At 41.0% G+C, this 13915-nt stretch overlaps 1 protein-coding gene across 3 annotated transcripts in view; it reads left to right on the forward strand.

Moving 5' to 3' along the window:
- SEMA5A (semaphorin 5A) overlaps positions 1 to 13915 on the forward strand; it is a 976513-nt gene that overhangs the window by 729656 nt on the left and 232942 nt on the right. For all 3 annotated transcript variants that reach the window (XM_030205332.1, XM_030205321.1, XM_030205342.1), the window contains one exon: positions 13185 to 13302. In XM_030205332.1, coding sequence (XP_030061192.1) covers positions 13185 to 13302 — 118 coding nt within the window. The remainder of the gene's footprint in view (positions 1 to 13184; positions 13303 to 13915) is intronic.

A 13915-nucleotide genomic window follows, 5' to 3' on the forward strand; every position in this document is an offset into this window, starting at 1 on the left:
TTCGTAGTAGGTGCATTGGGATCCATTAGGAGTCACTCCAGCACCAGTACCGGTGTGTCCGGAGAGAGGACCCTGCATTGATCCAATGCATATGGGAGAGCCTCCAAGCTTGATACTCCTGAGGAAGGCGCTACGGCGCCGAAACACGGCTGTGTTGAGTCACCTATTCACAATAAAAATCATTGTTTTAACTAATTTATACGTCTGCCCCATTGTTTGAATAGAGCCTATTTTCCCCACCCCTTTTTTTGTTTTAGTCATAGCATAGGCCATTTGTTAGCGCAGCTTAGTAAAAGGACCCCTTTATTTGTAATTTTCTTGTACAGAATTCCACTATTATAAGAGCTGGCTTCTTCCTCCAGGCATGAAATACCAGAACAGCAATTGATCCCCATCACAGCCCCCAGAACAGCAACTGACCCCCTTCCAATCCTCTCTTCCTCCCACCCCTGAAACAGCAACTGACCTCCCAAGGTTTCTCTTCAGTCCTGTAGCCCCCCCCCCCCCCCCCATCCCAGGTCTACCTTCCTAATGCCTGGTGGTTACATAGAGAAAGGGAAGGAGCAAAGCTCATTGCCAAAATGGCTATGCGACTGCTAGTGGCAGTCTTCTGATACTTTGTTAGTATCGCAAGGCTGACGTGCGAGGTCATGGCGGCCATTTTGAAGGGGAGGCCACGATGGGCAGGAGCAAGTGGACAACTTAATTCCTAATACTCATGCAGTAGAGCCCACATCACGGGAGAATGCTAAGATGAAATTGTCTAGTACTGCCAACTCAGTATTCAATTGTTAATTCTGATTCTTGTTCTATGAGAAATCTTTCTTTTCTTTTACCTTATTCATTTATTACAATTCCACAAGATTTCTCTTGATCACGAAACACAGGAAACAATAGCATATCCACTAATCTTTCACAAAGTATATTAATCATACATCCTTAGACCAAATAAATAAAGGAAATAAAAAGGAAGGAAGCGACAAAGAAATTTTAGGAGAGACTATGAGAAATATTTCTAATTGTAAAAGAACATTAAGAAACATAATCATTGTGTTAATAATTAATAAAACATTTTCATGGAAAAAAAGAAGATGAAGAAGATCCCAAATGAAAGTGTTCTAGACTTCAGTTAAAGGAAATGTTTACCCTTTAGTTGGGTAGCCCTAGCCACATCTGTAAAAATCTGAAGTTTCATGCCACAGAAAAGGAAATCTTTCTTTTAAAATTAATTTTAAAAACCACAATCTTATCTAACTCAGAAATAAAAGAGACTAGCAGAGTAAACCATGTCTGAATTTCCTCTTGCAAGGTTTCAAGAAATGTAGGGCTCCTTTTACAAAGCTGCACTAGTGATTCTGTTGTGGCAAATGTGACAAAGCCATTCAATTCTTATGGGCCCCATCACGTTTGCAGTGTCGGAATCACTAGCGCAACTTTGTAAAAGGAGCCCTTTGTAAGATCCAAATCCACAGCAGCTTGCAACACATCCAAGCCTCTCTTCTGTTTGTTTGTTTTTTTAAAAGAATTTTAAGAGGGAAATAATAAAGATTTGAGAAGGAAATCTGGGTCAACCTTAGGCAGTGATAAAACTTCACCAATCAAAAAGCAATTCTCACACCATATTGATTTGAAATTGAATTGACTACTGGAGAAAAATCACAAGGTGGAAAAAGCCTCGGTGAGCCTGGGCTTGACTCTGTTCAGTCTTCAAATGGCTTAAATCCAGTCATCAGCATAAAAAAACCTCCTCTGTACATTGTCCAGTCACCTATACTTTAAAGCTCAAATGTTTAAATGACTGTACTTAACTTTCAAAGGGTTTCTACACATCACCCAAAAATGTTACTACTATTGATTTCAAAAAAAGGGGACTACACAAATGCCAATGATACTGATGAGATACGCTTGTTTATAGGACTTTGAACAACTGATGCAGAAGCACCCAGAGGCCCTTTTACAAAGGCGCAGTAGGCTCTGTGTGTGTGCAGCACACGCCAAAACGAGACTACTGCCAGGCTAGTGTGCCCCTCCGGCAGTAATTTCAGATTTGGCATGCACCCATACCGCCGGGACAAATTATTATTTTATTTCCTATCGCACACTGCGTTTCTGGCCTTAATCGGCAGTTGGCGTGCACTGACCATCATCTCGCGTGAACCCTTATCGCTAGGTCAATGGGTGGCATTAAGGGATCTGGCCGTAAACAGGCACGTATTGGTTTCAGTTTTACCACATGCCCTTTTCCCAGCCCATTGAAAAAAAACCTTTTTCCCAGATGTGGTAAAAAGTGGCCTGGTGCATGCCAAAAACATGCGTCCACACTACCGCAGGCCACTTTTTGCCGCGGCTTAGTAAAAGGACCCCTAGTTACTTAACATTTTACCTTAATTTCCCCATAAGGAAGCGTGCACAATTCACAGCACAAGAGTATTGTTAAAAAATAAAAATAAAAAAGGAAAAGATAGAAAGAAAAGGCAAGAAAAAGAAAACTTACACAGCCAAAGGAATGTGCCAGTTCAAGTACTGCACAAAATATCTGTGAAGAAACTCTCATAGATGGCCAATTTTATCAAATTTGGCAAAACTCTACTCCCAGCTAATTTTGGTGGGGTTCTGGCATGGCACATTCTGGTAATGACGTCAGCCACTGGGAGGTTCTCTGCACAGAGTAGAGGTCCAACTCAAGGCTGCACGCAAGGTCTCACAGCTCTTGTATCCACAGCAGGTATCACTCACACCTCTCCGCATAACTTTATAGAAGACCTTTTCTGTGTATAGTTTTAATCATTAAAAAATCTCAAAACATATAGATCCAAAACATAGGTTATACATAATAAAGATGTCAACAAAATTCAGACCAAAAAGAAGGAACCAGAAGAGCAGTAAACAAATAACTGCAGAAAATAGCACAGGGGCCCCGTATCGGTGTGGAGGAAGAAAAATTATTGAAAGATCTGACTCAGGCCATGTTTTGGCATAATTCCTGCGTCAGGGTCAACTGGATGTATGTTCCAACACAAGTCAATTGAGTGTGTTCAAACAAGTCAATTTTTTTTCTTTTTTGTAAATCTTTAAATGGGTAATTGAGGGAAGATTATTACATACCACAACACCCTGTTGTATTTGATAATTGGTCTCACTCTGTTCTTTTAAGTTAGTTTCCTATAATGTGGTAAATAGAAGTAGAATGTTTTTTTCTTTATTGATGGTCCTAATGGTATAATTTCCTCTATTCTAAATGTGAGCTTTCTTTGTAAACATTTTCAAAATTTAATAAAAATAAAGTTTAAGAAAAAGTAGATCAATCAAGAATCTATACTGGTTAAATGGCAGAACTCGGGAATTTCAATTTGACAACTGCTGACCTCCAACTAGATGAATAGATGGTGATTCATATTGAACATGGAACAGATCTGTTGCCTAACTTGTTATACATGACGGTGGTAACAGACAGTTCTGGAAAGTATTAAATCTGTATTTTTAGAATATATGCATGTCCCTTCCTCAAATTTGTGGTTGTGGTTTCCCTAAAGTAATGGTTGTGATATGAATCAAAGATGCACACTGCCCTTATGGCTCAGCCTTAGCATGGCATTATGTAGTTCAGGAAATGAATGCTGGGAGTCTCCAACTCATTCGTGTTAGGACATACATGTGTTTATTAAAAGTCTAGACATGGTAGCCATGTATCTACACAGACTGGGAATGCACATGATCAAGAGCCCATCCTAGAAGGGAGCCCAGAGATCCATCTGCATAACCATCTACATACGAGTCATTAGAGTTTATCATAAACTATACAAAGCCACATTTGAGCATGTCCTCTGAATTGGAATTCTTAGGAGCTCTACTGGATATGACTCAAGTAAAGGTCTTCTAGTCTGAAATGATTACTACCTTGATGTATATGTTCTGGGAGATTGTGCATGTTGAGATTGTCAGGCTATATGACCTCAACAGTCCATGTAACTTTTTTTGGCACATATCAGAATGAGAAGAACCAAGTGAACTAAGACCACTCAAACATTGCAAACGGTCTGGTTCACGTGGAGGGGCAAGATCTTCGGGTAGAAGAGAAGACCTCTGCCACTATAGTCGCTACCATTGCTGGCCTGAACAGTACTGAAGAGAGAGTTTTTGAAGAGACACCCCTCCTGTTATCAACCTTTGAAGTTGCTAGGTAGGCTGTCTAGGGAGAAGTGGGTAGGGAAAATTGATGATTGAAGGGAAAAGAGAAAGGAGGGAAAGAGATTAATTTAAGAAGCAGTGTCAAATGTATTGTAGAAAATGAAGATTAATTCCTTGGTAATTATTATTCATATTGCTTTCCAGATGTTTTATCTTCAAAAGGGTGTAAAATACTGTGAATATTTCTTCAAAATGTGCCAGACCAAAAATGATAGTGAGAACATTTTAATTATACATTGAACAGGCAAAAAGTATAATAACATCCAAGCTAAATGAGGTGTGCATATGAACTGTGGCCATGAATTTTATGTCTAATTTCAAATATATTCTAGTTTATTTAACTGTTATGGAACTTCTCCATTCGCTCACAAGAACCAGTTCACTGAAAAATATAATTCAATGTAAAGAATCCCAAACACTCTGAACCTCTACAAAGCCAAGTTCTATCTGCAAATATTTGACTTAAATTTACTGGGATGGAGTTTGATTGACTGATATAATAATATGACCCTGATTTATTTTATTAATTCTGATTTACAAAGACTGATTTCAATTTATAAAAACTTTTTCAAATTAGAAGTATTCAGAGACAGACCAGACAGATGTGTTTGGATATTAATTTGTCTGTGAATATCTGCATCTAAATTAGGCAGATTTGAAGATTTGTGTTGACCAATGAATGCTATGGATTTATCCTTGCTGAGTGGATTTATCCTTGCATAGTGATCCTGGAGAAAACTAGAAATTTTGTAGAGTTTTAGTACTTCTATATATATTCAAGAAGAGACCAATGGAGATCATATGGTTCAGTATGGTTCTCTTGACAGAGCTGATGCAAGAAATTAAGGGGCCCTTTTTACCAAACTGTGATAAGCACTCACACGTGCTTAACAAAGCTTAAAATAGCATACCATAGTACACACTGAGGCATCTATGGTACTTGTGATATGTGCTCATGCTATTGGCATGCTAAAAAAAAAAAAAAAATTCCCACAGCAGCGTTTCTGGGGGTAGAGAGTGGGTGTGTCTGCACTAATCAGCGCAGGCACATTGCTGCCTGCTAACTGATTAGCATATGCTTAGTGCATGAGCCCTTACTGCCCGCAAAACGGGTGGTGGTAAGGGCCCATGTGGTAATGGCTACATGCTAATGACAACATTAGCATATGGCTGTTAGTGTACAAAACAGAAAATCAGACATTTTCCAGCCACGGCAAAAAGTGTCCTTAACACGCTAAGGCCAATTTTTGCCACAGCTTTGTAAATGGGCCCCTTAGTCTCCTGCTGCCTCTGATTCATGGATTTATAAATTAATCCTTTTCTGGACCACTATCATCACAGCATGAAAGAAATGTGAAAATATTTAATTCATAGAACTATAGACAGTGATGGTAGATAAAATCCATTAGATTTCCTTGGGTGCCTTGATTCTCCTTCTTGAAAGGGGAGATTGGTTATGGTCACTGGTCCTAAAGGAAGCATTTACCCATATAGACATAAATCCTAGCCGCTGGAAATATCTCAGATTTGTAAAAGAAAAACACCACTGCCAGTATCATGTACTGTTCTTTGGCATGATGTCAGCTCTACATGTGTTTATTAAAAGTCTAGTCATGGTAGCCATGTATCTACACAGACTGGGAATGCACATGATCAAGAGCCCATCCTAGAAGGGAGCCCAAAGATCCATCTGCATAACCATCTACATACTAGTCATTAGAGTTTATCATAAACTATACAAAGCCACATTTGAGCATGTCCTCTGAATTGGAATTCTTAGGAGCTCTACTGGATATGACTCAAGTAAAGGTCTTCTTCTAGTCTGAAATGATTACTACCTTGATGTATATGTTCTGGGAGATTGTGCATGTTGAGATTGTTAGGCTATATGACCTCAACAGTCCATGTAACTTCTTTGGCACATATCAGAATGAGAAGAACCCAGTGAACTCAGACCACTCAAGCATTGTAAACGGTCTGGTTCACGTGGAGGGGCATAATCAAATGGGGCACCTAAGTTTTCCTGGGGCCATACTCGCAGGATAGCCCCGTGAAGGGGAGGGGAAACCCGTATTATTGAAACAAGATGGGCGACCATCTTTCATTTCGATAATACAGTTGGGGACGCCCAAATCTCAACATTTAGGTCGACCTTAGAGATGGTCGTCCTTAGAGATGGTCGTCCCTGGTTTTCGGCGATAATGGAAACCGAGGACACCCATCTCAGAAATGACCAAATTTAAGCCCTTTGGTTGTGGGAGGAGCCAGCATTCATAATGCACTGTCCCCCTGACATGCCAGGACACCAACTGGGCACCCTAGGGGGCACTGCAGTGGACATCACAAATTGCTCCCAGGTGCATATCTCCCTTACCTTGGGTGCTGAGCCCCCCAACCCCCCCAAACCCCACTCCCCACAACTGTGCACCACTACCATAGTCCTAAGGGGTAAAGGGAGTCACATATATGTGGGTACAGTGGGTTTGTGGTGGATTTTGAAGGGCTCCCATTTACCACCACAAGTGTAACAGGTAGGGGGGGATGGGCCTGAAGTGCACTGCACCCACTAAAACTGCTCCAGGGACCTGCATACTGCTGTCAAGGAGCTGGGTATGACATTTGAGGCTGGCATAGAGGCTGGCAAAAAAAAAAAGCTTTTTTTTTTAGGGTGGGAGGGGTTGGTGACCACTGGGGGAGTAAAGGGAGGTCATCCCTGATTCCCTCCGATTGTCATCTGGTCAGTTTGGGCACCTTTTCGATGCTTGGTCGCAAGAAAAAATGGACCAAGTAAAGTCGCCCAAGTGCTCGTCAGGGACGCCCTTTTTTTTTCCATTATCGGTCGAGGACGCCCATGTGTTAAGCATGCCCCAGTCCCACCTTCGCTACGCTTCTGACATGCCTCCATGAACTTTGGTCATCCCTACGACGGAAAGCAGTTGAGGGCGCACAAAATCGGCTTTCTTTTATGCTGATTTGGGCGACCCTGAGAGAAGGACGCCCACCTCCCAATTTGTGTTGGAAGATGGGTGCCCTTCTCTTTCGAAAATAAGCCTGTAAATGTCTCAGGGACTCTCCATCCTAGTGTATGGACCAATCCAATCTAGTGAAGAATATCCCTTTTCAAATTCCACCAGTACAAATAGTTCTCATCATAGATATATCCAAGTTGGGCTGGGAAGCTTATGTAGATTGGTTTAATTCTCGGGATCTTTGGATTTCTCAGGAGACATTTCATCAGATAAATCTGCTAGAGTTCAGGGCTGTATGGAACACCGTAAAGGCTGTTAGAGATTTGTAGGCTAACAAAATAATCCTAGTCCAAATGGACAACCAAGTAGCCTTGTACCATATTGTATAGGATCCTACAGTTTGTGTTAGGAAACTATGAGGATGTGGAACTGAGCCATATTTCATGGAATGACTCACAGAACCACATACCTGGAAGACAGGCGTAATGATGTCCTGCAACCCCAAAGTACCACAAGGCTGACATTAGAGGTCATGGCAGCCATTTTAAAGAGGCAGCAATAGCAGGCAGGAAACAGGTGGCATTGCTCCTATCTATTTCTGACTAGATCACCGGGGATTGGTTGGGTAGGCCTATGGCAGTTTTGGGATAGAAAGCCTAGATATTCTGGAGATGGGAAGGAGGGAGGGGGGACCTGGGTGTTGTGGGGTTGGAGGGAGGGAGGGGGAATCAGAAGGGGGTTTTGTATTGGGACGAAAGGAAGAGGAAACCTGGGGGAGGAGGGGAGATCAACCTGGGAAGAAAGGAAGAGAAAACCTGGTGGGGGGGGGGGGGGGGAGGAGGGAAGATAAGCACACTTGAGTCCAGGGCCCACATAGCTAAAGGACCAAAGTTAGGACTGACAGGAGTCTTTCTTCCCTTTGTTAAAATCACTCCTCAAAGCCTTTCTCACTGCTGATGTTTCTCCCTTCCTGCCCTTGTCCTTGTCTTTACCCTTCTCTTCTCCCTGTCCCTCCCTTCCCCTTGGCCTCCTCCTCTCACAATTTAGATGTTTTATTATTGTACACTGCAGAATCACCATGGATGGACATTTTGTGGTATATCAAGTGCTGGAAATAGAAACATATATAAATAAACAAACAAACATAATTGGAACTCCTTCCACAGATGTAACATCACTGTCCTGCTAACTACCAAATTAACCACAGGTAGGCTACCAGCTGTCACCACCTCCTGGGCGTCTACATCAGATGTGGACTGTAGCTCCACACACATAGATACCCATAAAGCAGATACCTTAACAACAAAGCAATTCCCTAGTACAATGGTGGGTGGCATAAATGAATTGTTATCACTTGCACCAAAACAATCAGAAATAATGGGAAATAACTTCCTAGCCAGATTTTCTGAATTTTTTATTATCTCTGAAAATTAGGCTCTTTTGGCCTGCTTTATTGGTAAATTATAGAATTTCTGCTATTCCCAGCATTGGCTATGCAACTCAGGGAGGAGCCGCTTATGCCAAAAGTGTTCTAAGTGCCTCAATTGATGCTTCAAAATCTTCAGGCCTGCATGACACCAAGGATGCTGGCATTTGAATAGGTCTTAACTTGCATTGAAGCAAGCATATCTAATCTCTCACCTAGAGAGCATTTTCGAAAGAAACGTCTAAGTTGGAATTTAGACGTCTTTGTAAAACGTCCATATTTAGAGGCGGGGAAAAGGTCATTTTCAAAAAAAGATGGACATCCATCTTTAATTTCAAAAATACCAAGGATGTCCTTAGATTTGGACGTCCTTGATTTTCGGCGATTTTCGAAACCAAAGATGTCCAAGTCTAAAACATCCAAATGCAAGTCATTTGGATGTCTGAGGAGCCAACATTTGTAGTTCAGCAATCGGGCATCCTAGGGGGCACTGCAGTGGACTTCATAAATTTCTCCCAGGTACATAGCTCCCTTACCTTGTGTGCTGAGGCCCCCAACCCCCCCCCCCCCAAAACCCACTACCCCCAAATGTACACCACTACCATAGCCCTTATGGTTGAAGGGGGGCACCTATATGTGGGTCCAGGGGGTTTCTGGTGGGTTTTGGAGGCCTCGCTGTTTCCTCCACAAATGTAACAGGTGGGGGGTATGGGCCTGGGTCCACCTGTCTGAAATGCACTGCACCCACTAAAATTGTTCCAGGGACCTGCATGCGCTGTCATGGACCTGAGTATGATATCTGAGGCTGGCATAGAGGCTGGCACGTAATATTTTTACAGATGTTTTTTGAGGGTAGGAGGGGGTTAGTGACCACTGAGGGAGTAACGGGAGGTCATCCCCGATTCCCTCCAGTGGTCATCTGGTCATTTCAATCATCTTTTTGTGCCTTATTTGTAATAAAAACAGGTCCGGGTGAAAACGTCCAAGTTTTAATCTTGGACGTCTCTGCTTTTTTCCATTATGGCTTAAAGACGTCCAAGTCTTAGGAATGCCCAAGTCCTGCCATCACCATGCCTCCGATACGCCCCCTCAGATTTGGACATCCTTGCGATGGACTTCTGCTAGAAACATCCAAAATTGGGTTTCGATTATACCGATTTGGACGTCTCTGAGAGATGGACGTCCAAGTGCTTATTTATGTCAAAAGATGGACGTCCATCTCTTTCAAAAATTAGCCTGCTAGTCTCTCATTTCAGGTGCGTGCTTGCATTGTAGAAAAGTCTTCAGGAAAATCAAGAAACATAGGAGTTGATCCACCTACAGTGGATCAACCCTACCCAGACCCTCATAGAATACGTCTGGGAGCCAACATCATTTCTGGCTAGACTTTTAATACAGCAGCTGGAATGTGATCGTAGTATACTTTCTCTGTCCCTAGTGGGCTGACAATCTGTTTTTGTACCTGGGCAATGAAGGGTTAAGTGACTTGCTCAGGGTCAAGTGACTTGCTCAAGGTCTCAAGAAGCTTAGTGAAAATTGAAAATTAATAAATATAAATGAAACAACCAATGACAAAGTAAAAGAAAATTATACTTTTTTTATGTGACTTACTGTAATACGTTTTTTGACAAGCTTTCAAACCAGAACCTTGTTCCTTAGGTCAGGACAGTATGAGCAAAAGATGACAAAATGTCAGAACATATAAGTGAAACACGAAAGCATTCCAATGACAGTTTCAAGGGGAAAGTTAGGGGGGGGGGGAGGGATAAATAGAGAGAGATTGATGGATGATCAGAGGATGACAAAGCAATATAATTTATCATTTATAATGTGATAGGAAATCCAGATCTTTCTTAAGACCTTTCTTGTTGGTATCAAAGTATTTTATCATCTTAACCTCAAAAGACTTACATTCCTGGATTGTTTATAAAAAATTCTCTGAGTACTATGACCATGTCATTAGTGCAGTGCTTTGGTCCCAAAAAGTGCCCGCCCCTTTTACTAAAGCTTAGCACATGCTAACGGACATGAGCATGCACTAAGTGCCACATGGCCCATAAGTATAAACTAAGACATACAACATTTAGCGCACATTAATGCCCTAAAGCGCATGCTAAGCTTTAGTAAACGAGCCCCTTAGTTTCTTCTTCCTTTTTTAATTTTCACTTAGCATTTCTTTTTCTGGTAGCATTTGTTGTTTTCCTATAAAATTTCTTTTGGAATTGAGTAGAGTGATGTGGTAGCTGTGTTAGTCAACCTTTAAAGGTAATAAATGGAAATAAAACACAGAAAAGAAAATAAGAAGATACCTTTTTTTATTGGACTAACAATACATTTTTGATTAGCTTTCGAAGGTGTCAGATCAGAAATAACCAAATGATGATAAATAACAGTATATTGTTTATTTATTAGGTCTGCCATCTCCATTTGGACAGCAGCAGAGCCATGGGCTCTCTGTACTATCCTGGAAAGAACTGCATATCCCCTCTAGATACTTAATCACCCTAACTGGTATCTGCTCATGAAAGGGTTACACAGTCAAGGCAGTATAAACCTACGTAATTAGAAAGGAACCCAGTATTTAGTAGATAAAGAAATATAGTTTATTAGCATTGAAATCTTATCCAAAGTTAGTACAAGCAGTTCAGGCATTCACATGGTAGTGCAGCACTTCACGACTGATGACATGTGCCTTCAAAGGTTGCTGTCTTCTTCTTCTCTCTCTCTCTCTCTCTTTCTCTCTCTCTCTCTAAGGCACTGCTTAGGTAGCAGACCTTTTATACATTTTTCATCCCATAGATTCCTATGAACATTTCACTTTCCCACCTGCATTTTCGTCATAATTGGCACATAATTGAGTGGAGGAGTGGCCTAGTGGTTAGGGTGGTGGACTTTGGTTCTGGGGAACTGAGGAACTGAGTTCAATTCCCACTTCAAGCACAGCCAGCTCCTTGTGACTCTGGGCAAGTCACTTAACCCTCCATTGCCCCATGTAAGCCACATTGAGCATGCCATGAGTGGGAAAGCACAGGGTACAAATGTAACAAAAAATAAAATATATCCAATTATGCCCAAGTTCTAACTTTTCTTATCTTTCATCCAATTAGGACCGAGTTTCAACCTTAGCAAGTTTGCTTATCTCTTATCCAATTATGACCAAGTCTCAGCTCTCCTATCTCCAAACTTCGCTCATCCCTAAATTTAGCTTTTCTGCACCTGGCCCAATTATTTTTCTCAGCATGCCTATGTCCAGCTATACACAACCCTTGCCAACCTTGTAACTCTGCAAAGGTTAAGCAGGCTGTCACATTTCTTTAGTGAAGTATCAGGACTGAGAGATGCTATCATTTTAGAGGCCCAGTTTGCTTTAGAAAGCCTGAACCTGTTTTTCACGATATTCAATTTGTGACAATTATTTTACAATATATAAGTGAAACACCAAAGCATTCCAATGACAGTCTCACAGAAAGAGGGTGGGGTGAGTAAGGCGAGAAACATGGGGAGCTGGGTGGATGAGAACCAGGGAGAGATGGATGGTAGATATGAGGGTGACAAAGTAGTAAAATTTTATGGGTTATAAAGGACTAGAAAATCCAGATCTTTGTTAAGTCCTGTCTGGTGGGTGTCAAAATATTTAATCATTTTGACTTCAAAGGTCTTATGTTCCTGGATTGTCTTAAAGTTTCCTTTTAGTATTCTTACCATAAGATCATTGATGCAGTGTTCTGGTTTTGTAAAGTGCTGCCCCACAGAGGTGACATCCTGGTTGTCACTGGTATTTTTCATATGATGTCTATATAAATTAAAGTTTGTCTTTAGCATCTGGCTTGTTTCTGCAATATAGCACCCTTCTTCACACATATACCACTTTGAAAGATGTGCATGTGAAGGATTCCTTTATGCTGAATATTTTTCCTTTGTGAATTACTGTGGGATCCTATGAAATGTATTGACATAGTTTGCAGCTGGATATATTGCAAGGATGTGTGCCACTCTTTTCTTTTTGAGTTTCTGTCGGGAGCTTGCTTTTCACAGTTGGGTGGCTGTCGGAAGGGCAGCACTGGTGGAGATGGGAATATCTCTTTCAGTAGCTCATCCTCCTGGAGTAGTGACTGTAGATCAATTATGATTCTTCTCAATTTTTCTAGCTCTGGGTTGTATATCACTACAGGGGGGATTCTCTCTGTGGTTTTCTTTTCCTTGTACTGCAGTAGTTTTCCCTGGGTAATTTAAGGGAGGAGGCAACATTCTTTGAGAATATTTTGGGGTTGTAGCCTTTTGTTTGAAGGACTCAGTCAGGATTTTGAGGTGTTTATCTCTGTCTCCTGGGTTAGAGCAGATAGGGTGGTATCTTGTCGCTTGGCTGTGTATAATGGATTTTTTTGTATGTGAAGGGTGGAAGCTCGAGCTGTGGAAGTAACTGCATTTGTTTGTAGGTTTCCTCTATACAGATGTTGTATATATCTGATAGGAACCTGTGGTGTCCAAAATATTGACTTTTTCTAGGGAGTAGTCAATTTCCAAATTCTAATAAATAAATGAATAATACAGCAAAGAGGATATTCATAATATGGTGTAACGTTTTGGATTTTTGTTTGCAGTGCTTGTGTTGGAGCCCAGGATCCTTATTGTGGCTGGGATTTGGTGATGAAGAAATGCACAACACTGGAGGAAAGTCTGAGTATGAGCCAATGGGAGCAAAGCATCACTGTGTGTCCAGTAAGTAACAAAGAGCCACACTAAGGTCCACTGAGTTCTTGCAGATCATCTAAAATGTAGCCAGGTTATTATGAATTACATGAATTAGACTGTTTTCCTCCTAAATAAGGTTCCTGGGTTTGTTTGTTTATTTAAGTACTTATTTAAAATATTTATAGCCTGCATATCTGAAAATCTATGCAGATAAATTAAAATGTGCATATGTAACCCCGGGCTCAAGTGTCGTGTATAGGTGTCTGCCTAAGCTTGCCCCATGAAGTAGGAACTGGTACATATACCAATGTATTGATTTTGGGACCACGGCTGTGACTGGATAAGTATCCAGGAGGCCAAATAAACAGTTCAGACTTTTATAACTCCAGAATCAATAACTTAAAACTCCAAGATTGTGTTCCAAACCAAGATTTACTTAATATCTGTTTAAAAGTAATTTGTAATTATAAAAATGGCAAGACAAAATGTACAAAGTTGATATTGTGTATTTGACTAAGAAGGCATTTTATAAAGTACCTCATAAATGACTCCTGAAGAAAGTCATGGGATAGTAGGCAGTATCCTGTTTTAAGAACTGGATAAAAGATTTTAAAAAATAGCCATACTGGGCCAATGGCCC

Source organism: Microcaecilia unicolor, chromosome 1 (assembly GCF_901765095.1).
Source record: "Microcaecilia unicolor chromosome 1, aMicUni1.1, whole genome shotgun sequence".
Taxonomy (NCBI): Eukaryota; Metazoa; Chordata; class Amphibia; order Gymnophiona; family Siphonopidae; genus Microcaecilia; species Microcaecilia unicolor.